Source organism: Macaca mulatta, chromosome 1 (genome assembly GCF_049350105.2).
Source record: "Macaca mulatta isolate MMU2019108-1 chromosome 1, T2T-MMU8v2.0, whole genome shotgun sequence".
NCBI classification, from domain to species: domain Eukaryota; kingdom Metazoa; phylum Chordata; class Mammalia; order Primates; family Cercopithecidae; genus Macaca; species Macaca mulatta.
Window position 1 is genome coordinate 29,194,230 of NC_133406.1, and position 23,046 is coordinate 29,217,275.

A 23,046-nucleotide genomic window follows, 5' to 3' on the forward strand; every position below is an offset into this window, starting at 1 on the left:
ACTGCACTCCAGCCTGGGCGACAGAGTGAGACTCCATCTCAAAAAAAAAGAAAATATAGCAGTAATCTCTCTGCACCTTGATGTTGATGTCATCACCATTCCTCAACTTTGATCTAAAGAGAAAGGTGAGAGGAATGAGGAAGAGGCCTGAAAGGGAAGGAGAGAGGGCCTGGCATGGTGTAGATGCACCAGAAATATTTGTAACTGAATAGATAATTGAATACATGACTGAATGACAGTAGAACTGCCACCACAGAATATTTGCTTCTGAGCACTGAATAAGATAATCCATCAATGCAACAAGTGTAAAGCACATGCCCTGTGTTAGGTTTGGGCTAGGATACAAAGTGGAATCAAGCATGGTCTTACCAAAGACTATTAATTAATTCAGAAGAAAAATATAAGGTTGAGAAATGAGAAATGTATGCAGCAAGGACTTGATGGGCCAGAGAAAGTTCTGGATTAAAAAGAAAAAGAAATTAACATGATACTGGTATTAGCAGAAGTAAAACCACCAAGTTTTATGAGATCCTTCTCCCACTCTACCCAACCTTGCTAAACTGACACTCAGTATGGGGCCCACCTTTTAAGACAATGTCGAGAATGTGAAAATGCTCCAAGAGAGTAGCCAGAAGCAGGGCTGACTTCATGGGCATACGACAAGCGCAGTCCCAGCAGGCCACTCTCAGAAGGGCACTGCACTTGGTGGTTAAAAGCTCTGTCATCTTGAAATTTTTAATATTTTATCTTTGAACTTGTGTGCTGTGAGTGAAGTCCAGTGGGACAATGGAGCACGCATGTGAGCAGAGGAGATACGGGCATGTTTGTTTCCCTCATGCCTTGCAATTCATTTGCACATAACATTCATGATTGCTACCCCACTCCCATGACACACAAGAAGTGTGTCTACTTGCTTGTGCTTGCTTTGAGTCTTGCCCAACTCCTATGTATGTGGGTCCACCAGAATTCTGTGCTCATGTCTACACACCTCATATCAGCAGATGCTCATACTGGCATATGCTCCACATGTATCAACATGTGCCCAGACCAACACATCTACAATAGCAGAAGTGCTGATAGCACCAAGAGGCCATCCTTTCCATTAGAACCAGAACTTGTTTCCAATGCAGAAAGAAGGTAATGGTATTCAGAGAAATAAGAATGACCTAGCAACCCTATCATATACAGTTTTTTATTTTTTTAAGACGGAGTCTTGCTCTGTCACCCAGGCTTGAGTGCAGTGGCATGATCTCGGATCACTGCAACCTCTGCCTCTCGAGTTTAAGCGATTACAGGCATGTGCCACCAAATCCAGCTAATTTTTGTATTTTTTAGTAGAAATGAGGTTTTGCCATGTTGGCCAGGCTGGTCTTGAACTCCTGGCCTCAGGTGATCCACCTACCTCGGCCTCCCAAAGTTCTGGGGTTATAGGCATGAGCCACTGAGTCCGGCCTCTATCATATACACTTTTACTTGCATTATTTCCTGTATGACCCAATCACTTATGTTAAAAATGTTGACATAGAAGGAAAGGGGAAATAGGTCCATCCCTAGTTGCCATATTATAAGGAATAAGTTATTTCTTTTTTTTTTTTTTTAGACAGAGTGTCTCTCTGTTGACCAGGCTGGAGTACAGTGGCATGATCTTGGCTCACTGCAACCTCTGCCTCCCAGGTTCAAGCAATTCTCCTGCCTCAGCCTCACGAGTAGCTGAGAGTACAGGCGTGCACCACCAGGACCAGCTAACTTTTGTATTTTTAGTAGAGATGGGGTTTTGCCATATTGGCCAGGCTGGTCTCAAACTCCTGACCTCAGGTGATCTACCTGCCTTGACCTCTCAAAGTGCTGGGATTACAGGTGGGAGACACTGCACCCAGCCAGGAATAAGTTCTTTCTTAATCATCAGTGATCCAAAGGTAGAGAGTGTTGGTAGAATGTGAACATATCAAGAAATTAAAAAAAAAACCACCAGTTTTATGTAGTATTATCATCCTTGTTCTAATAAGAATGAAACAATTTATATTTATGAGCTGTAAAATGCAAACTGTGAAATTTTAGTGATTCCGCATATAAGATAAAAGCTCTTGTAATTTCTATTTAAAACTGGCATTGCATAAAATAAGATGAATGGTAAAATTCATTCTAATAATTAAATTTAAACTTTAAAATTTAGAATACTTCTATTACACTTAAAAAACATTATTTTTAAATGTGGTAAAATACATATAACATAAAATTTACTATCTTAACCATTTTTAAGTGTACAGTTTGGTGACATTAAGCACATTCACATTGTTGTGCAATGATCACCACGATCCAATTCTAGAATTTTTTAAACTAGCAAAACTGAAATTCTGTACCTATTATATACATATACATGTGTGTGTGTGTGTGTGTGTGTGCGTGCGCGCACATATATATATATATATATAGAGAGAGAGATGGAGTCTCGCTCTGTCGTCCAGGTTGGAGTGCAGTGACGCGATCTCCGCTCACTGCAAGCTCTGCCCCCTGGGTTCATGCCATTCTCCTGCCTCAGCCTCCTGAGTAGCTGGGACTACAGGAGCCTTCCACCATGTCTGGCTAATTTTTTTGTATTCTTAGTAGAGATGGGGTTTCACCATGTTTGCCAGGATGGTCTCGATCTCCTGACCTCGTGATCTGCCTGCCTCGGCCTCCAAAAGTGCTGGGATTACAGGTCATGAGCCACTGCACCTGTCCATCTGTACCTAGTAAATATTAACTCCTCATTCTCTCCTCTCTCCAGCCCCTGCCAACCACCATTCTACTTTGACTACTGAATTTGATTACTCTAGATACCTCATAGAAGTGGAATCGTAAAATATTTGTCCTTTTGGGACTGACTGGCTTATTCTACTTTATATAATGTCCTCAAAATTCATCCGTCTTTTAGAAGTGTCAGAATTCCCTTCCTTTATTTAAAGCTGCATAATATTCCATTGTATGTACATTCCACATTTTGTTATCCATTCATCTGTCAGTGCACACTTGGTTGCTTCTACTCCTTGATTATTGTGAATGGTGCTGTCATGAACATGAGTATACCAGTATCTGTTTGAACCCCTGCTTTCAATTATTTTGGGTATATACCCAGAAGTGGAATTGCAGGATCATATGGTACTTCTATTTTTAGTTTTTTGAGGAACTGGCACAATGTTTTCCCTAAAGTCTATAACAATTTACCTTCCCAACAACAGTGTACAAGGGTTCCAATTTTCCCACATCCTCACCAATACTTATTTATTTATTTTTTTAATAGTATCCATTCTAGTAAGTGTGAGGTGGTATTTCTTTTTTTGTTTTTTGAGACAGTCCTACTTTGTCACCCAGGCTGGAGTGCAGTGGCGTGATCTCGGCTCACTGCAGCCTCCGCCTCCCAGGTTCAAAAGATTCTGCTGCCTCAGCCTCATGAGTAGCTGGGACTACAGGCATGCACCCCTACATCTGGCTAATTTTGTATTTTTAGTACAGATGGGGTTTCACCATGTTGGCCAGGCTGGTCTCCATCTCCTGACCTCAAGTGATCCACCCACCTCCGCCTCCCAAAGTGCTGGGATTACAGGCATGAGCCACCGTGCCTGACCTGAGGTAGTATTTCATTGTGATTTTGATTTTGATTTCCGCAATAATTACTGATGTTGACCCTCTTATGCTTTGTAATTAATAAAAATATTTTTAAAGGAAAAAGCCATATATTGGTACTTTAACATCATTTTCTCTGTGCTCTTTTTTTCTCACTGCCTCTTTGATCAGGTCTTTATTCAAAAGAAGCTGTCCAAAATGATTTGATCTTTATGGAATAGTCAAATTTAAGAGTTTATGCAGCAGACTTCTCTTCCTCTGTAGTAGGCTTCTTTTCTGCTGGCTTCTTTTCAGGGGCTGGTTTTTTGGTAGCTGCTGCCTTTTTTCCCACCAGAGGTTTCTTCTGCTTTTTAACATCAACAGCAAGCTTCTTTCCTTTCTTACCTACCACAGGCTTCTTGCCTGCAACCTACTTCTCATCCAATTTGGCTTCTAGTGCGGCAGCTGCCGCTGCTGCCTTATCCACCCCGAGCTTGTGATTCCTGGCCTGGCGAAGAATGGTGTTCCGACGCATGGTCTTTGCGTATGGGTTTAGCTTCAACATGATTCTCACATTTTTCAGTGGGTTCTTCTTTAGGACTCTGCAATGAATCTCCTTGCGTGGTGCTCGAAGGGCTCTCTGGATCTCTGGGCTTTTTAAGATTTTGCTACGATCTGTATTGATCATCTTGTGGATGGGAAGATTGTAGTTACTCTTGGGGGAAGCAGCTTTACGGCAAATGCCATACAATTCATCTAACTTCCGGAAAGCACTTTCGGTCCAAATGCAGAAACGTCCCACAGGCCCACCAGGAGCAAGTTTCAAAATGTTCAGTTTGCTTACGTTAAGCAGAGTAATTCCAGGGATGTTTCTGAAGGCCTTGATGATACCATTATCCTCATGATGGATGATGCAGGGGCCTCTGTGCTGGATACGGTGACGGTTTCTCATTTTGCCCTTGCCAACTCTCATTTGCTGAGAGGCATAGTCCTTTTTGATATCATTCCAGGCTTTAAGTTTCTTAAGAAGCAAAACAGCCTCCTTGATCTTCTTGTATCCTCCAACTTTATCTTCGACTACCAAAGGAAGTTCAGGAACTTCCTCAATACGATGACCTTTAGATATGACCAGTGCTAGTAAGGCTGAGGCAGCCAGGGTAGAACAGATGGCATATCGTTTTTGGGTTGGGTTCACTCTATGATGCTAACGGCATCAGGTTTTGGTTGGTGCAAACATTCGGCCTCCATAACACGTTTCCAGAAGCACCCTGGCCAGAAAGGTGAGTCCCACCACCTCGAACTCTGGGAATTTGAGCCACAGCTCTGTCAGTACCCAAAGACTCAGCACTGGTCTGATGACCTGCTAATTCACCGACAGCATACAGCTGCCTGTTGTGTTTGTGCAAGTTGGTGTGAACAAAGTTCACAATATCTGGTCGAATAGGAGCCTTGAATACAGCAGGCAAAGTGACATTTTTGTCAGATGACTCCCCCTTTTCAGAGTACAGCGATATCAGTGGGCGAGCACACACCATGGCGGAGAGGAGAGAGCCATGCTCCTCTCAGCACCGCTGCTGCCACAGGAAAAGTTTTCTGTGCTTTTAAAAATGTGCCCCACATTTTAATTTTGCACTGGGTCCTGGAAATTATGTAGCCAGCCTTGCATATGGGAAATGTCAATGAAAAAAAAAATGGACTGGGTAGTAACTTAATAATCTGAGTGTATGATACTTGTTTATAGGGAGATAGTGATCATCACCGGTTTCCCATCTCTATTGACTCAGTGAAAGTCTGAGAGATTTTAGAAAGGAAAACTGCCTTAGTGAATGCAGCTTGCTGTAAAGAATCTCATCACTAGTTCCACTTTGGATTACAGCCTTGCTCTGTCACACATCACCTGTGTAAGTGCTGGGCAAATCATTAAACCTCTCTCTTGAGCCTTGATTTCAGAGGAGTTATGGGTCTGGTGGCCAGGCAGGTAGGAGGGGGCAGATCCTGAGATGGGCCAGCATCCTCCTGGAAGTTACTTGCCTTGTTTAGAGGCTACTGAATAGCTTTCAAACAAGCAAGAGTGAAGGGGGAAATGGGGTTTATCTTTCAACAAGGGGGACTGGGCCACTTCTGCAGGCCCAGGGAGTTCTGTGGAATCTGAGCATTCAAGATCCTCAAGTGGGCTGAGTGCAGTGACTCACGTCTGTAATCTCAGCACTTTGGGAAGCCGAGGCAGGAGGACTGTTTGAGCCCAGGAGTTTGAGATCAGCCTAAGTAACATAGCGAGACCTCATCCCAATAAAAAACAAAACAATTAGCCAGGCATGGTGGCATGTGCCTGTAGACCTAACTACTCAGGAGGGTGAGGCAGGAGGATTGCTTAAGCCCAGGATGTTGAGGCTGCAGTGAGCTGTGATCGTGCCACTGCATTCCAGCCTGGGCAACAGAGTGAAATCCTGTCTCAAAAAAAAAAAAAAAAAAAAGACCCTCAGGGGCATCTACCCAGATATCCCATCCCAAGTGTCTAGGCCCTGTTCTTTCCCTAACAAGATCCTGACTTTGGCATAGGAAACTTGCTGAGGCTGAAAATTCACTGTTCTTTGAAATTCTGCCACCTTAAAATGAATTCTGGGCCTGGTCTTCAACTCTCTCTGCTCTTCAGCTTCAGGAAATAAAGGTCTCTTTAAATACTTTCAATTAGAGAATTAGAGAATCTCTGATTCTCATATTTTGCTTTAAATTCACAATTGATTGCCCTGCATCTGTCACATCTGTCATTTTCTTTTTTCCAAGCTAAGAATGGAGTTTAGCAGGAGCTGCTCCATTTCAAAATCCTTAAAATGACCGTATCTCCTGTTCCTCTCAAATGCTAGAGATGGCATGACTTTCACATTCCCCTCTACTTGTATCCCTCTCACTTCACCAGAGGTGAACATTTTAGCAATGAATGCCACTGCTACTGCATGTCAGAGACTACTGATAACAGTACTTACTCCACCTACCACCAGTGATGTGATCCTTATTGCTCTCTCTTCAGTCGGTGATCTAATTCCAGAATCCCATCCTTAGAACCTGTTTTCTGGGACCAATACGGGTACTAATCTTCTTCAGTTGGGCCCTTTAGAAACAGTTGGCTACAAGGATTCAGACGCATGTGATTTATCGAAGGAGTGCTCAGCTCTCTAAGAGACGAAGAGATGAAAGACAACGAAGGGAAAAGGCCGAGCAAAAATGGTCTCAGATAAAGTCTAGCCTTGGCCAGATTCAAGGGCGTGTGTGGCATCTCAAGCATATATCACAACATCGAGTTGTCCCACCTTCAGATAAGGGGTTCAGGCTTTTGGACCCCAATATCAGTCTACCATTGGCTCCAAGGTACCCCCAGGGATGAGACTCAATTCAGAGGTGAAGTGGCTCCCATTGGCAGACAGCAGTTCTCCAGAGAAGGGGGAAACTGTGAGCCATTGGCAGCAACGTTAACATCCACAATAGCTGGGGAATGGAATCTGGCATCAGATGCACTTTCTACCCTCCTTTCAGGATGGTGACCAGTGTGGCTTACACCGCTAGGATTCCTTGCCGTTTCTTTTTTAATCAGGTTCAAAAATAGGGGAGTCTGGCCAGGCGTGGTGGCTCATGCCTGTAACCCCAGCACTTTGGGAGGCTGAGGTGGGATCACTTGAGGTCCAGAGTATGAGACTGGCCTGGCCAGTCGATACGGTGAAACCCCATCTCTACTAAAAAAACAAAAATTAGCCTGGTGTGTCGCGCGTGCCTGTAATCCCAGCTACTCAGGAAGCGGAGGCAGGTGAATTGCTTGAACCTGGGAGGCGGAGTTAGCAGTGAGCTGAGATTGCACCACTGCACTCCAGTCGGGGCGACAGAGTAAAACTTTATCTCCAAAAAAAAAAAAATTATAGATAGATAGATAGATAGATAGATAGATAGATAGATAGATAGATAATAGGGAAGTCCTAGCACCAGATCACAGGGAATAAAACAACTAGGCCAGGTTATTTATTCCCCTGGTGTCCTCCCCGTAAGATCACCTTAGGCTGGCTGCATCCCTTGGCCAAAAGTCAAGGTAGCCCTCTTCATGTGACTTTGTCCTTCCAGGTGTCGGTAACCTCTGCCTTCCCTCAACCCTTCAAGCTGTACTATCCTTTGTAGTTTCTTTAAGCCCTACCACCTTTATAAATTTACCTTTATTAAATTCTCCTTGAGTTATTTTGAGTGTCCTGTGGCATAAAACAGAATGCTACCCTGGTAGTAACTGATGAGATCAAGGAAGGTAAGCAGTTCAGTTTTCACTGTAAGTGCAATGAGACTTCATCAAAGGGTTTCAAGTAGAAGAATTGTCTGTTTTCGAACTCTCAATTTTGATTTCTCTCTTAGCTGCCTGTATAACGTAAATTTTCCAGTAATGTTTTTATCAAGAAAAGAGACAAGGACGTCATGTTTTCTGAACTCTCATATTTTAAGAGTATTGTGTTTGTGGTTTTCATTTTTTTTAAGACAGGGTATTGCTCTGTCACCCAGGCTGGAATGCAATGGTGCCATCATGGCTCAATGCAGCCTTGAATTCCAGAGCTCAAATGATTCTCCCACCTCAGCCTCCTGAGTCGCTGGGACTCCAGGCATGTGCCACCATGCTTGGCTAATTTTTTAAATTTTTGTAGAGACAGGGTCTCACTGTGTTGTCCAGGCTGGTCTCAAACTCCTGGGCTCAAGTGATCCTCCTGCTTCAGCCTCCCAAAGTGTTGGAATTACAGGTGTGAGCCACTGAGCCCAGCCTGGTTTGCGTTCTTTTTAAAAATTTTTCCAATGGTCCACAGAATCCTCAATGGTTTTCATTCTTAAGTGACAACTGATTTGGTATAAAAATTCTTGAGTCACAGCTATATCCTCTCAAAAATCTACAGATGCTGTTTTACTACTCTATAATTCAGTGGCAGAAAAGACAGAGGTAAGCTTAATTTTTGCTTCCTTGTAGGTAACACATTTTTCAGGTGTCAATGCTTATAGAATTTACCCCTTTAATCTTATGATTCATATACTCTACTACAATGTAGCTTACTGTGTCTTTTGACAATTTTGTTTTCTCCCGAAGGACTTTATAAAAGCTTAAGTTTTCATCAAAGAATACATCAAAGAATAATGTTTTTTGATGACTTCTCTGTTCCACTCTTTTTGGATTTCTTCCACAGGAACACTATGTAAATTCTTGTCTTTTTTTGGTCTCCTAGATCTAACATCACACTGTCCATTTACAGTTTTGATCTTTTTCCTCTGTGTTCTGTGGCAGCTTCTTGAACCTCTCTTCTGCATTACTGATTTTCTTCAATCAATTCTACTCCTCACTGCTTCAGTGAAGGGCTTAATGTTTGTGTTGCAATTTGTTTCCTGGCAAATTATTTTAACCTCCTCCCCTTATGGCTGACCTAATTGTCTACATAACACATTTAATTGTACTTTTTTTATTGCCTTTTCTCTCTTTATGACTTTTGGAATTCCAAAAGCATCAGTTTCATCCTGCTGCAGATGCTGAGGTGCTCAAAATCAATTTAGTTCTTGTAGTACATCATTTTCAAAACTACCATCTTCCTTTGCATCTTCAGGATAATTAATACATTCAATAATTATTTCAGCACTCACTATGACACTTGCTGTTGTAGTGAGTGGTTTGGGATATATCAGAGAAAATTCTGGAATATTAGAATGTTCTGGAAAAACAGAGGGTAAAGGGATTGGATGGTGTACTCGGGGAGATTTTGAGAAAGTCATTCAAGAGAACTGTTCACGCAGTGGTTGAGGAAGAAGGGCTTTTCTGGCAGGAGAAACAGCAAGTCCAAGGCCTGGAGCTGGTTTGTCTGAGGAACAGCAAAGAGGCTGGTGTGGCGACAGCACAGCAAAGAAGGCAAAGACAAGGGCAGAGGTCAGCAAGGTGACTTGGGGATGCATCACGAGACCCTGTAGGCCACTGAAAGAATTTTGGCTTTCACTCCGAGGAAGATGGGAAGCCATTGAAAAGTTTTGAGCAAAGCAATGGCATAATCTGATTACATTTTGAAAGAATTATTTTCACCATTCTGTTGAGAACAGACTCTGGGGAGAGGGGGAACAGTAGCCTGAGACCAGTTAGAAAGCTACTGCAGTATTCCAGGTGAGAGATGATGGTAGGAAAGGACCAGGTGGTCATGATGTAGGCAGTGCGAACTGGTCAGATTCTAAAGATATTTTAAAGGTAGCACCAGAGGATTTCCTGATGAATTAGAGGTGAGTTGAGAGAGAAATTATGAAGTCAGTATGACTCCACAGTTTTTGGTCTAAGTAATTGGAAGGATTCAGTTGCCATCAACTGAGATGGGGCAGAATGCATGTGGAGGAGGTCTATGAAAGGAGACTGGAATGCGTTTGGGACATGCTAAACTTGAAATAATAAAGACATCAAAAAGAGTACTGGATGACTCCAAATTCAAGGGAAGTCAAGTGGGAGACAACAACTTGAGATTTGTCAGCACAAAGATGTGATTTCGAATGACACAATTAGGTAAGCTTTCTAAGGGAATGTGTGTAAAGACTGGACCAAGAGCTGAATCCTGGACACTCCGATATTAAGAGCTGAGGAGAACAGGAGGAACAACCATGAGGGCAAGAAGAAACAAAGCCCTGGAAGCACTTATGAAGGAGAAGAGAGTAATTAACTGCATCAAATGATGCTGCTGCACAGAGATCAGGGCTGACAATGGACCACTGGATCTAGCAATGCAGAAGTCACTGGTCACCTTCCCAAGAGTAAGTGTGGTGGAGTGTGGAGGGAAAATCTTGACTGAACTGTTTAGGAGAATAAACAAAAAAACTGGAAATAGCAAGTATACTGAAATCTTTCAAGGACTATTACTATAAAGAGGAGTAAAGACATGGAGTGGAGCCAGGTGTGGTGGCATGCACCTGTAATGCTAGCTACAAGTGAGACGGAGACAGGAGGAGTGCTTGAGCCCAGGAGTTCAAGGCTGCAATGAGCTATGATTGTGCCACTGTACTCCAGCTTGGGTGACAGAGTGAGACCCTGTCTCAAAAACAAGACAAAAAATTCCCTGTAGCCAGGCATGGTACTTTACTCCTATAATCCCAGCACTTTGGGAGGCCAAAGTGGGAGGACCACTTGAGCCCAGGAGTTCAAGACTAGCCTGGGCAACATAGTGAGAACCCGTCTCTAAAAACAAACAAACAAAAACCCAGAGCCCATGATTTCAGCACCCATGTTATTTCTACTATATTAGTCATATACTATTCTGCCTCTCTAAATTCTGCCACAGGAAAGTATATGTCAGGAAGAGGACAATTATCAAAAATGTATAGCAATGAGGGCTGGTTGCATTGGCTCATGCCTGTAATCCCATCTACTCGGGAGGCTGAGGCAGGAGGATCACTTGGGAGTTCAAGGCTGCAGTGGGCTATGATTGTGCCACTGCACTCCAGCTTACATGCTGGAGCAAGACCTTGCCTCTAAAAAAAAAAGAAAAGAAAAAAGAAAAAAATGTATGGATGTATAGATGTGTGTATGTATGTATCTATAGTGGAATTTGGCAGGGGGCTGGGGGGAAGTGGAGAAAAGAGATGGAGCTTTTTAAAGAAGACAGAGTATGTTGCTGGGGAATGATTGGGAGGATGTTCTCTTTTCTGTGTTTTTTTTTTTTTTTTTTTTTTTTTTGAGACGGAGTCTCACGCTGTTGCCCAGGCTGGAGTGCAGTGGCGCGATCTCGGCTCACTGCAAGCTCCGCCTCCCGGGTTCCCGCCATTCTCCTGCCTCAGCCTCCTGAGTAGCTGGGACTACAGGCGCCCGCCACCGCGCCCGGCTAATTTTTTGTATTTTTAGTAGAGACGGGGTTTCACTGTGGTCTCGATCTCCTGACCTTGTGATCCGCCCGCCTCGGCCTCCCAAAGTGCTGGGATTACAGGCTTGAGCCACCGCGCCCGGCCTTTTCTGTGTTTTTACAATGTTACTCACAGGTCCATGTGCATCTTCTTAGACATCCTCAGATGAGATCTTGCCCAGTTACTCAAAAAATAGGGTAAGTGCACCACCACTGACTGCTCAGTCTCTGCTTACTAGTCAGAATCCCTTCTTATACTGACAACTGAAAAGCAGGCCGATAGTCACAGCTCCTCAGCAATTTTTAGTGTGTGATGGGCACACTAAGTATGATTCTGTTGGATTCAGGTAGTATCTGATCTTCCTGCCCGGTTCTCTCATCTGTTGATGGTGGATTGTATTAAACACCATCATTCTCAGAGTGCACTTACCAGGCTGCTTCCCATCTCCATTTCTGACTACAGCACTTTATCTATCTCAGGGTACAATGTGCCTCCAATGTCATCTCCCCTCCCATGCCTTTTTGTAGTATTAAGACAATAAAGGCCTGATGTGGTGGCTCATACCTGTAATCGTAGCATTTTGGGACACTGAGGCAGAAGGATGGCAGTAGTCTAGGAATTTGAGACCAGCCTGGGTAACACAGTGAGACCCTGTCTATAAAAAAAATTAAAAACTTAGCTGGGCATGGTGGTGCATGCCTGTAGTCCCAGCCACTTGGGAGAACTGAGGTGGGAGGATGGCTTGAGCCCAGGAGTTCAAGGCTGCAGTGAGTTGTGATCGCGCCACTGCACTTCAACCTGGGAGACAGAACAAGATCCTGTCTCAAAAACAAAAACAAAAAGACACAGTTTAGTGTGTGGATGGAGGGAGGCTAGAGAGAATGAACATTACTCTGGTTGCCTAAAGCACCAGGCAGCTGAGGGACAGGACCAGGTTTTCTGATTAGGGCATGTAAGTTTACAGACACTTACATGCCTTCCTCTCTTACACACTATTGACTGAGATAAAGACATTGCTATACTAAGTTAAAAATCACTGAGAAATTCCTCTTAGATTTCGTCAGTATCAGGCATAAGTTTTGGTGAAAGAATGCCTTTTCTTTTTCTTATTTTTCCTCCATTGCACTTTATTGGGAAAATAGGATAGATTAAATCAGGGGTGATTATCCAGATGTTATTATTAAATAAGCTATGCTTTGAAGTTAAGGCAACAGGTAACACATATTGAATAAGCCAAAGTGCTTAATTTTTGTTTTCTATGAAATAGTTTATTTCACTGTTCACTATGGAGGGGCTACAAATACATTTCTGATATTAACACAAAGGACTAAACTTTGCCAACACTGGTAAAAATGGTTATGAGGAATTGAGAAGCTAGGGAACAGGGCACATGACATTTACATTTACTCATCTCCCACTATACATCTCAAAACAAACATCAAAGGCACTTACCAAAGTGATTCAGTAAGGGAGCGTGGAATTTAAAATAATGACAGATACTCAAGACACAAAATAAATGGCTTGAGTTTTCTTATAGTTTGATTTCTAACATTTTACTGACTAAAATCTCTGCTAATTATGTAATCTACTTTGTGGCTTTAAAATATTTGATACTTTAAGACTACTTTAAATGAAAAGAACCTAATGGAATACCATAAAGCCAGAGTTTTTCCACACCCAATTACAGTAGAAGAGCACCACTATATCCAGGCAAAAGCGAAAGGCTCATGTTGCTTCTCCAGGGAGCACTATGGAGTCAGCTCTCACTGATATACTAACATGTGGCATCTCTGTGGCTTCATAGGCACATTCATTCAACACACATTTATCTAGCATCTGCCAAGGTACACAGCACTGTGCTGGGTGCTGGGGAGACAGAAACATGGTGTGGTGCTTACTTTCACAAGCTTACACTTATCCCCTGTAACTGGGTGGGTCATGCTTTCTTTTCAATTCCTACTGATTTGTTCCAAGAAGTTTCATGGAATAAAACAGGAGCCAGAATAAATGCATTTGTGTTCCCATCCCTAATTCTACTTGGTTTCCAGAAAAAGAAGTCAGAATAAGACTAACATCAGAGTATTAAAGAGGACCTAAACTCTACATCAATCTAAGGCATGATGTCATTTGTCTACAACATGGGAAAAAACGAGAAGTAGAGCACCTTTCAGCCCTTAGAATCCAGTGTCTTTCCACTGCTTTGTGGCAATTTCCTGCACAAATATAAGCCCTACACTACATTCTAAAACAAACTTGTAAATGCTTTCAAAGTGACTTATGCTCTTACTCTCAACTCACAGAAAAATGGAGTCCAATCACATTTCCATGTGAAAACACAAAATTAGGTTAACAGAACAATCATCCTTGACATAGTAATACTCTGACAATACAATTAAGGGGACATCTTCTATTGGCATTTGTTCTTGACATGGAAAAACCATTTCTTGCGTATTTTCTAATCATAGTGTATATACAGATTACAGAGTCAATGTGGGCAATGATGCTGACAAGGCATCAAGCCTGTTTTAGAGTATACCGGCAATGAGAGATTTCAATTTCTTTATATTATATTCCTGCCTTCTCAGTCTGTACACGTATTATCATTTACAGGATACCCACATACTATACAGAATTGAAAGATGCCAGTTTTTGCTATCAAAAGTGCTGAAGTTATAATTTTCTAATACAGAGTACTGAAATGCACAGAAAGACTAAAATAGGCAATCTATAGGAGGGCTAACAAAGTATTTCTATATCTCATGTGTATTAATTACCCTTCCTCCATCTTATATAATATTCCATCTTTAATAGTGAACTTTCATCTAATTAAGAAATCCCCCAGTTTATAAAATCTGAGGGCAATTTCCAGTGAACTTTGTCAGGATAGAGGAACCAAACGACCACAGGTATTACTGAGTTATAAGAAGAAGGAGTAACTAATTATCAGTATTATAACAACAAAATTGCTGCAAGGCAATAGGCTTCTGTAATTAAACATAAATCACAAGGGTATGGATTCAGGCATGAAAATAGTGACGTGATTTCACTGAGAATCAACTAGTATTTGCAAAGCTACTTGAATTTTTCTGTTGATCTTCACTTGTTGTTAAATAATGATAGTTTTGATGATGGTAAAACTTCATTTTTCAAGTGCAGGATGATCTGAGCTGAATGAGAAAAACAGTAATTAAGGGAGGTAATGAAGGTAGGCCTGGCATCAGTTTGAACAATGTATTTTTTCTTCTGTTTTTGATCATAAGAGGGCTTACATCTCTGAGGTTACCACAATAAAGTCATAACCATGCCAGCCATTTTAAAAGGATTTCAGGATTAATCAAGACCAAGAAAGATGAAATGACAAACTACAAACCAAGCCATCACTACTACAAAGTTCCATGAGTGATATGTCTGTTACCCATATCCCAGGTAACAATATGTTTAAATTACAAAGACAGTGACATATATATTGTCAAATAAATATTACTTTTACTTATTTAAACTTTAAAAAATTTATAATTTTACTTTTTGTAATTTATTTAAAAGTGGCATACTTTATTAAAAGAAACACTGGAAATATGGATGCTTTTTGAGAAGTAATCTTCATCTTCACTTGTAGATATTATGGAGGAACTGGATTTCTACATCAACTAATGGAAAATTAAAACTTACAAGCCTAGTTCCAATTCAAATAAAGAACATACATACAAATGTTAGGACTGATTCTGTCCATTCAGTTAAGATATTTCCATTTCTGAATTATTAGCTACTGAAATTCTAAAAATGCTCATTTTTCTGGGTATCTTGTTAAAAGATTTATTAGCAGTTCAGACGCTGTTTACATTGACATTTACAAAGAGCATAGAGACCAGAGACAATATGCTATAGTATGTAAGACCTTTATCTCCTCCTTAATGCTCTAAGCAAACTATAAAGTTTAGAAATTCTATTTAGATCTTCTTAGATAACTTGCAGGTGTCTTGAGTGTCTCAGTCTGCTTTTTCTCTTCAAATTTCTTTCCATTCTAAATAACATTTTTTGCCTCCTAGTAATAATCCTGTAGAATTTTAAAAACAAACAAAAAACAAAACACCAAACCCAGATTCTATGCTTTATTCATTTCGCATTAAGATGACCAAAGAAATAAAACTTAAATAAAATAAACATAAAATCATTTTTCCCTATTTAAATACTGGTAATTTCTATTAACCCTATTTTTAATGTAGGGAGTTTTATATTCATATTCTCAAGATATCCAGTGCACAAGTTTCTGCAGAATCACTAATTTTATTATAAAGCTTCCTCTCCCCACACCTTAGGGGACAATATATTTTCACTCTGACTTGTTTAAAAGACACAAGGAGGTTGGCATATTTTAAAGTTAACACATTTTTTTATTATAAAAACAGGCTTAGGTTAATGGTCACTCTCTAGCATCTGGTGACTGACTGATTATCCTGTATATATATATATATACACCTAGGTTCCTGACTTTCTACTACTCATTATTGTTGGCTGATGCAAAACTTGATTGTGCAACATACATCTCCTCAAGGATGAACAGGAAATGCAAAGATATAAAATTCAAAGTATTAATAGATGGTTTTGCTACTTTTCATACTTTTGGTAAATGAGATAGTTGGAAGTTAGAGGCTATTAACTAAAATAAAATTAAGGAGTAAGTTACCTGTGAATTTCATTTACTCACATTAGGACTGCCTCGTCTCTCTTTATTGGAGTTTAACTGAAAACAGACTGGACCATGACTGGCAGCTATATATTGGTCATTTTCAAATACTCCAATGACACTCTTCAATAACTTTATTATGTCCAGTTTTATGGTGCCATACTGTTTTTTCACACTGTTTAAAAATTTCCATTTCCATAATCCAAACGCCAAAAAAATTACTACACATTCTCTTACACAGTCAAAAATATATTTACTGGAATGTTTTTAGTTATAGCTGAAGGCAACAACATTTACAACATTTAGCTTTTGTTACACCTATAAATATGGAAATTGCTTGCAAAACAACTGTAATATGAAAAGAATGATATTTCTGCAAATATTGACAGAATGGTTATGCATCTCTTTCAGCATATAATTTGGTACTCTACACAGGTTTCCTGACCCCCAGCATGACCCACTCCCTATTGCAATAATGCAAGTGCTTATGCCATTAAATTACTAGTATGAAATATTATCATCAGTGTTTATTTTTATTTATTTATTTATTTTTTTTTTGAGACGGAGTCTCGCTCTGTCGCCCAGGCTGGAGTGCAGTGGCGCGATCTCGGCTCACTGCAAGCTCCGCCTCCTGGGTTTACGCCATTCTCCTGCCTCAGCCTCCTGAGTAGCTGAGACTACAGGCGCCCGCCACCGCACCCGGCTAATTTTTTGTATTTTTAGTAGAGACGGGGTTTCACCGTGGTCTCGATCTCCTGACCTTGTGATCCGCCCGCCTCGGCCTCCCAAAGTGCTGGGATTACAGGCGTGAGCCACCGCGCCCGGCATCAGTGTTTAACTATATACACAAATAATGAACTGGCAAGTATCTCGTTTCAAATTAGATCCTTGAAATATGGAAAAATAGAGGCTAGTTCTCTTTGCCTTAAACATAATTATTAAAAGAACATTTTGTTAGAAGGGGAGAAGATAATTGGACATTCTCAACGTTCCAATTTGAAGTGATACTTGCCTCTTAGTTTCTTGAAAAAGAAGTTTTGAAAGTTATATACACAAAGGTTTCATTTAAATTATGCAGCAATCTTTTATTACTGTCCCAGATCTTGTTTAATGAAGATCTCTGTCATCAAATCAAGTACGGTATTTCATGACTATAAGAACTGTAAGAGAAAACATGAAAAAAGCAATATATCAACATCATATATATATGCCATGTTTGAAGCAATATTCCTAAATGTAGTTGTGTCTACTTTTAGAAATGGGTAATGAGGATTGACTGAACTTTTATCTGAGGTAATAAATAATAAATGGGAAAGGAGAAGCAAAAAAATCATAAAACAACCTAAATGTCTAACATTGGCATCTTAAGTAAATAATGGCATAGCCATAGCTTGTATCTGCTGTTAAAATATTAATAAAAATTTTGATAACCTGGGAAAATATTCACAATATATTTATTAGAAAGTATATATAATATAGTCTTAGTTTTTTAAAAAAACATGCTTGTATATTAATAGGAAAAGAGAAGTATATATAATAGTTATATTTGTAGTAGTAGCTATCTCTGTGTTGTAGTTGTAGATTATAGTTGAATTTTTCTTTTTGTTTTTAATATTTCACATTTTCCAATTGCCCACCATATATACATGATTAAGTCTTGGTTTTTGAGGTAGTTATTTTCTATAAGGTCACTACAAACACGAAATTAGTGAATACTGAACCACTACTGCTAGGGAAGATACAAGGTTAAGTTCCTGTGAGTCTCTGGCTACTAGATTTTTGTCAATCAATACATAACCTTGTTTTATATGTGTTTCTGTTTAAAGACATTTTATTTAATACGTATGATTGATTCAGTAACACTGAGCTCAAGGCCAGCAGCACTGTAACTCATGCCTGAACAAAGTCTGCCTACTATGTATTTTCTCCAGGAACACACATCACAGCTCGCTTGTACTGAGCAACACTAGAGAGCACTTCAGCTCTACGCACGGGGCTGTTTTAAACAGTGAAATCACCAACGAAAAGCACGGCAATGCAGAAAATGTGGTACTAAATAGACTACAAAAAGAACATGTTTATGTTATGAGTGCTGAAATAAAAAGGCAGAAATGGCTTTGTTTAACCTCAGCTAGGGATGTGTGGGTTGGGGGACTTAAATTTTTTGTTACTCTGAACATGTTTGTAAATGACTGTGAAAGCACCATGAGTACTGATTTTGGGGTTACAAATAATTTTACCTGGTAAGTGGATTTGCAAACACAGAATCTATGAATAATGAGGACTGACTGTATTTCTTTGTAATAAAACATTTTTTTTCTGTTTAAAAAAATAACAGCATAATAGAATTTTTCAAATGATTATTTTTAGATACTTTCCAAATCTTCATAAAACCTCTGTAACCACAGGTAGAGAGGCCTTGAAGAAAAAGAGATATTTAAAATGATCTGATTTTCAAAAGAATATTAAGGGGAAAAGGAAGGGAAGGAGTCATGCTTTAATGATAGAAATTATGCTCAACTACAGAACAAAACAAAAACCAAACAAAAATCATCTGGAGAATGCATTTGGATGTATCCTTCCAAAACAATATTACAAGATGCAAACTGCCATTCCTGAGAGTTAATAATAAATAGAAGAACATGAGTATTTTAGACCTTAGTGTAACAGGAACCAGATTTGGCCTGGAACAAATCACTTAGCCCTGGATTTGGGGGTAAGGGTTGGGGGCAGAACAGGAGTTCCCTTTGAGAATCTGATAAAAGATATAGACTCTCTATAAAAATGTACATATACATAGTCACAAAAAATTTTACATATTACTTAAGAGCATTTTCAGAGATCTATAGATTCTAAGAGCTCCTGAGACAGGTCAGAAGTCATTACTCAATCCTGACTTCAGACATGCTAGGTCAACTGAAAATAAAAAGGGAATTAAAATGAACTCTAAAACAAATGATACCCTACGAAGTAATAATCCAATAAATACTTACTGATAATCACTAGCAAAAGGATAGCAGCAACCAAAGCCATGATGGCTTTTATCTACAACACACAAAAGGCCATATAAAGATATTAATATTTGACTCGTTAATAAAGTCAAGACTATTTGTTGTTCTATTTACTGCATCATACTAAATCATCTCAATAAATAGGCACATTTCTTGAAATGTCTTCAAATTTTTGCCATATGAATTTGCTGGCTATTTTTCATTCTTTGGGAAACAATCAGAATTCCCCAAATTTGAGGTGTTTTTCTTTACTGGATTTTGTTGGTCAAAAGCTGTACTGCAGAGAAAACAGTAACAATCAAAGCCTTCATGGGCTTGAACCGCTATGATTTGATGCGCTTATTACTAATGTGAGACCAGAGAAAACATACAGTATTTTAGCAACTCTGTTCAAGTGTCAAGATACGATGAATAACATAGGCCATGCAATTCAAATGGTTCAATACATATAAAGTAGCAGTTTATAGCAGTTTTTTTCAAAGTAAATGAGAATTCTGTTAGTTTTTTCTCCCCTTACTTTCTTCTTGGCATTTTTATCTCCATTTTGAGGCATATATTTTAGATTATTTATGAATAGCCTCATTTAATAAGCAACTTTGCCTAAGAGCATTCTGTGTCAGTTTTGTAGTTAAGAAACCTTAAGGTCAGTTCTTGGTCAGCTCCTTAATATGTTATAACAAAGTGACCCAGAGAATATATGGAAGATTTGTAATTTGGATACCAGTGCCTATTACAATTATTATGGTAACAAAAAAATGTAGACAGAGAATCAGAATGGATTGGAGATAGGAGCTGTATTTTTAGTAGGTGTCTGGGTCCACATTATACGATAAACTAAAGTACTTTAATCCGTTTTTATTAATCTGAAACATTTCTAAAATAATTTGGAATTTCTACAGTAGTTTTTCAACCTTACCTAAAATGTACATTAATTTGCCGTTAAATGTGTGTTCGGCTTTACTTAAGATTTGAATGAGAACATCAATATCAATTTAAAAACACCTCAATGAATAGTTTTCTTCCTTGGGTTTCTAACACTGGGCAGAAAATGTTTACAATTGCAAATGGCAGTATTGTATTCATGCAAGTCCAAAGCTCATGAACAAAAATCTGTGTGGCATTAAACATATAAGAGCTTCACGACCCCCCAGATACATTAAAAGGTGTTAGCGATTCTCTTTCCCCACCCATGAATAATTTTATTAATTCATTTATTTTTAAAGCCAGGTATATTGAGATACACTTTACACAGAATAAAACTTATCCTCTAAAAGTGCTTTTGATAGGTTTTGACAAATATATCCAGCTGTTAATAGGCATGAGCACCATCAAATATAGGACATTTCCACCACCACCCTCAACAAGTTTCCTCATGACCTGTTGTCAGTCTCCAACCGCACCACATTCCCCTTAGCCACTGGAAACTCCTGATCTGTATTCTGCCCTTATATCCTTTTTCTTAAAACCCTTCAGAAATTACTCATTATGGAAGTCAATCTAGAAAATGGCAGGCACAGGGAGGCTGCCCCAGATGAATAGTAGCACAATGAAGTATTAATGGGGTACAGTAAAATTGAAGGAAGCATTAGAAAATAATAAATGAAGAATACTTGCTACTGTAAATGGTCTTTGTTATGTTATGGAACAATGGTTTTCATTACATGGTCAATGCTATTCATGGTCTCCAGAGGTCCTCAAGGTGATGACTATTTAAAAATATAACTCAATGTTTTTTCCTCCTCAAAAGCACACTATTCCTCTGACCCAAACCCCATAAAGTACAAAGCAAACATTTTTAGAAATGGTTAAAAAAAAAAGTTAGGCAAAATGTTCATTATGACCATCTTTTTTGTGGATACATGAATGGGGTACATGAGTTTGGGGGGAGAGAAGGGGTGAATGGTTCATAGACCTTTTGTTTTTCCAAATTAGCCCATAGAATAGAAAATTTCTATAGATATAGAAACTTTAGGCCAGGTGTGGTGGCTCATGCCTGTAATCCAGCACTTTGGGAGGCTGAGGTGGGCAGATTGTAAATTTCTATAGATATAGAAACTTTAGGCCAGGTGTGGTGGCTCATGCCTGTAATCCAGCACTTTGGGAGGCTGAGGTGGGCAGATTGTTTGAGGCCAGAAGTTCAAGACCAGCCTGGCCAACACAGTGAAACCCCGTCTCTACTAAAAATACAAAAATTAGCCAGGTGTGGTGGCACATGTCTGTAATCCCAGCTACTCGGGAGGCCAAGGCAGGAGAATTGCTTGAACCTGGGCTACTTGTGAGGCTGAGGCATGAGAATCACTTGAACCTGGGAGGCAGAAGTTGCAGTGAGCCGAGATTGCGCCACTGCATTCCAGCTTGGGAGACACATCAAGACTGCCTCAAAAAAAAAAAAAAAAAAAGAAAAAGAAAAAGAAAAAGACTTTAAAGAAAATAAATTCATTCTTTAAAGAATAAAGTAATTTTGAATAGAAAATTTAAATTCTGAACAAGGGGAGAAATGAAACAGTTTGTTTCTTTCCTCAGTTCCACTTCTGAAAGTAGGACAATTCAATAGGTAGACAGATAAAAATAAATAAATCCAAGGTAACTCTTGGAAAAAATCCTTAGCATATGGCTAAGTCAGGTTTAGAAAGTTACTGCTGGCTGGCACAGTAGCTCATGCCTGTAATTTCAGCACTTTGGGAGGTCGAGGCAGGCGGATCACCTGAGGTCGGGAGTTCGAGACCAGCTTGATCAACATGGAGAAACCCCGTCTCTACTAAAAAAACAAAAAACAACAACAACAAAAAAACCCAAAATTAGCCAGATGTGGTGGTGCAGGCCTGTTAATCCAAGCTACTCGGGAGGCTGAGGCAGGAGAATCGCTTGAACCCTGGAGGTGGAGATTACACTCCAGCCTGGGCAACAAGTGCAAAACTCTATCTCAAAAAAAAAAAAATAAAGAAAGAAAGAAAAGAAAGTTATTGCTAAACTTGAAAATGAGAGACTAAAAACAGTTCTTGTCTAAATTTTTAACAAAGCCAAAAATTATACCTAGAATCAGAAAAAAAGATTTGCTTATATAACATGAAAAACATTTTCTGTTAATGATTAGTAGCCACAGTTGATTTAAGAAGTAAATGTATTTCTATACAATGTTTTGGAGGAGTATATTAGTATGTAGACATTCTCAATGTTTTCCTTGTTAAAAATGTTAAAAATTTCCTTTACTTTTTATTTTTCTGGAATAATGAGGGAAGTGGAGTTTTTTCTTAACTCCATTTGCCTTAACAGATTCGGATATGTAAGCTGCTGTTATTATTTCCCCTTTCAACTAAAAGTCGTATTTTTCTCTAGCTCTCACTTTATTTTTTTGATATCTCTATATAATGCTAGAGGTTGCTCAAAAAAGTACTAACAGTAAATTTCAAGAAAAAAATGTATATTTGTTACAAGTTAATAAGTCTAGAGGTAGCCAAATATTAATAAAATGTGGATTACTCTCATGAAAAAAAATCTATGAAAACATCCTTTTAGGCATACTGATTTATTTAGTTATCCCTATCCCAAAAGCAATTAAGTTAACAAGTATTTACTGAATTTCTACCATGTCTCAGGACAGTTATAGGCCCTGTTCTCACAGATGTTATGCTCTAGAGGCCCTTTTTCCTTCATGTGTTTGAATACCACTTCAGATGCTGACCAATCTATCCAGGAGCTTCTGATTTACTTACTTTGCATCCGCGCCACCACATTTGCCTTCGAAGTTGTTTGGATCTGTTGCTAAAAGCTGTTGCATTATCCGATAAGCTTTCTATATCACATAGAGGATGGAGAGAAGGATTAAACGACATAACAGGATTCTTTTATCTAGTCACACAAAGATAAGAAAATATTAATTTCTACTTCTGCAAATTTATT

General features: G+C 39.3%; 1 protein-coding gene and 1 pseudogene across 7 annotated transcripts in view; both read right to left on the bottom strand.

The window, feature by feature from the left end:
* Positions 1–3,747: 3,747 nt before the first annotated feature.
* On the bottom strand, positions 3,748–5,442 carry LOC707072 (large ribosomal subunit protein uL4 pseudogene; annotated as a pseudogene).
* Positions 5,443–12,697: 7,255 nt separating this feature from the next.
* VAMP4 (vesicle associated membrane protein 4) overlaps positions 12,698–23,046 on the bottom strand; it is a 40,894-nt gene continuing 30,545 nt past the window's right edge. For 3 of the 7 annotated variants that reach the window (XR_013416386.1, XR_003730926.2, XR_013416385.1), the window contains exons 6-9: positions 22,860–22,939; positions 19,129–19,180; positions 17,148–17,295; positions 12,698–14,618 (exon numbers count right to left, since the gene is read on the bottom strand). Coding sequence is in view for 4 of the 7 variants with exons in the window: in XM_028850383.2 (XP_028706216.1) it covers positions 17,267–17,295; positions 19,129–19,180; positions 22,860–22,939 (161 nt within the window). In the remaining 3 variants the exon portion in view is untranslated. Of the gene's footprint in view, positions 14,619–15,546; positions 17,296–19,128; positions 19,181–22,859; positions 22,940–23,046 lie in introns of those variants that run through there. The other 4 variants (XM_028850383.2, XM_015124134.3, XM_015124138.3 and 1 more) reach the window with 2 other exon arrangements.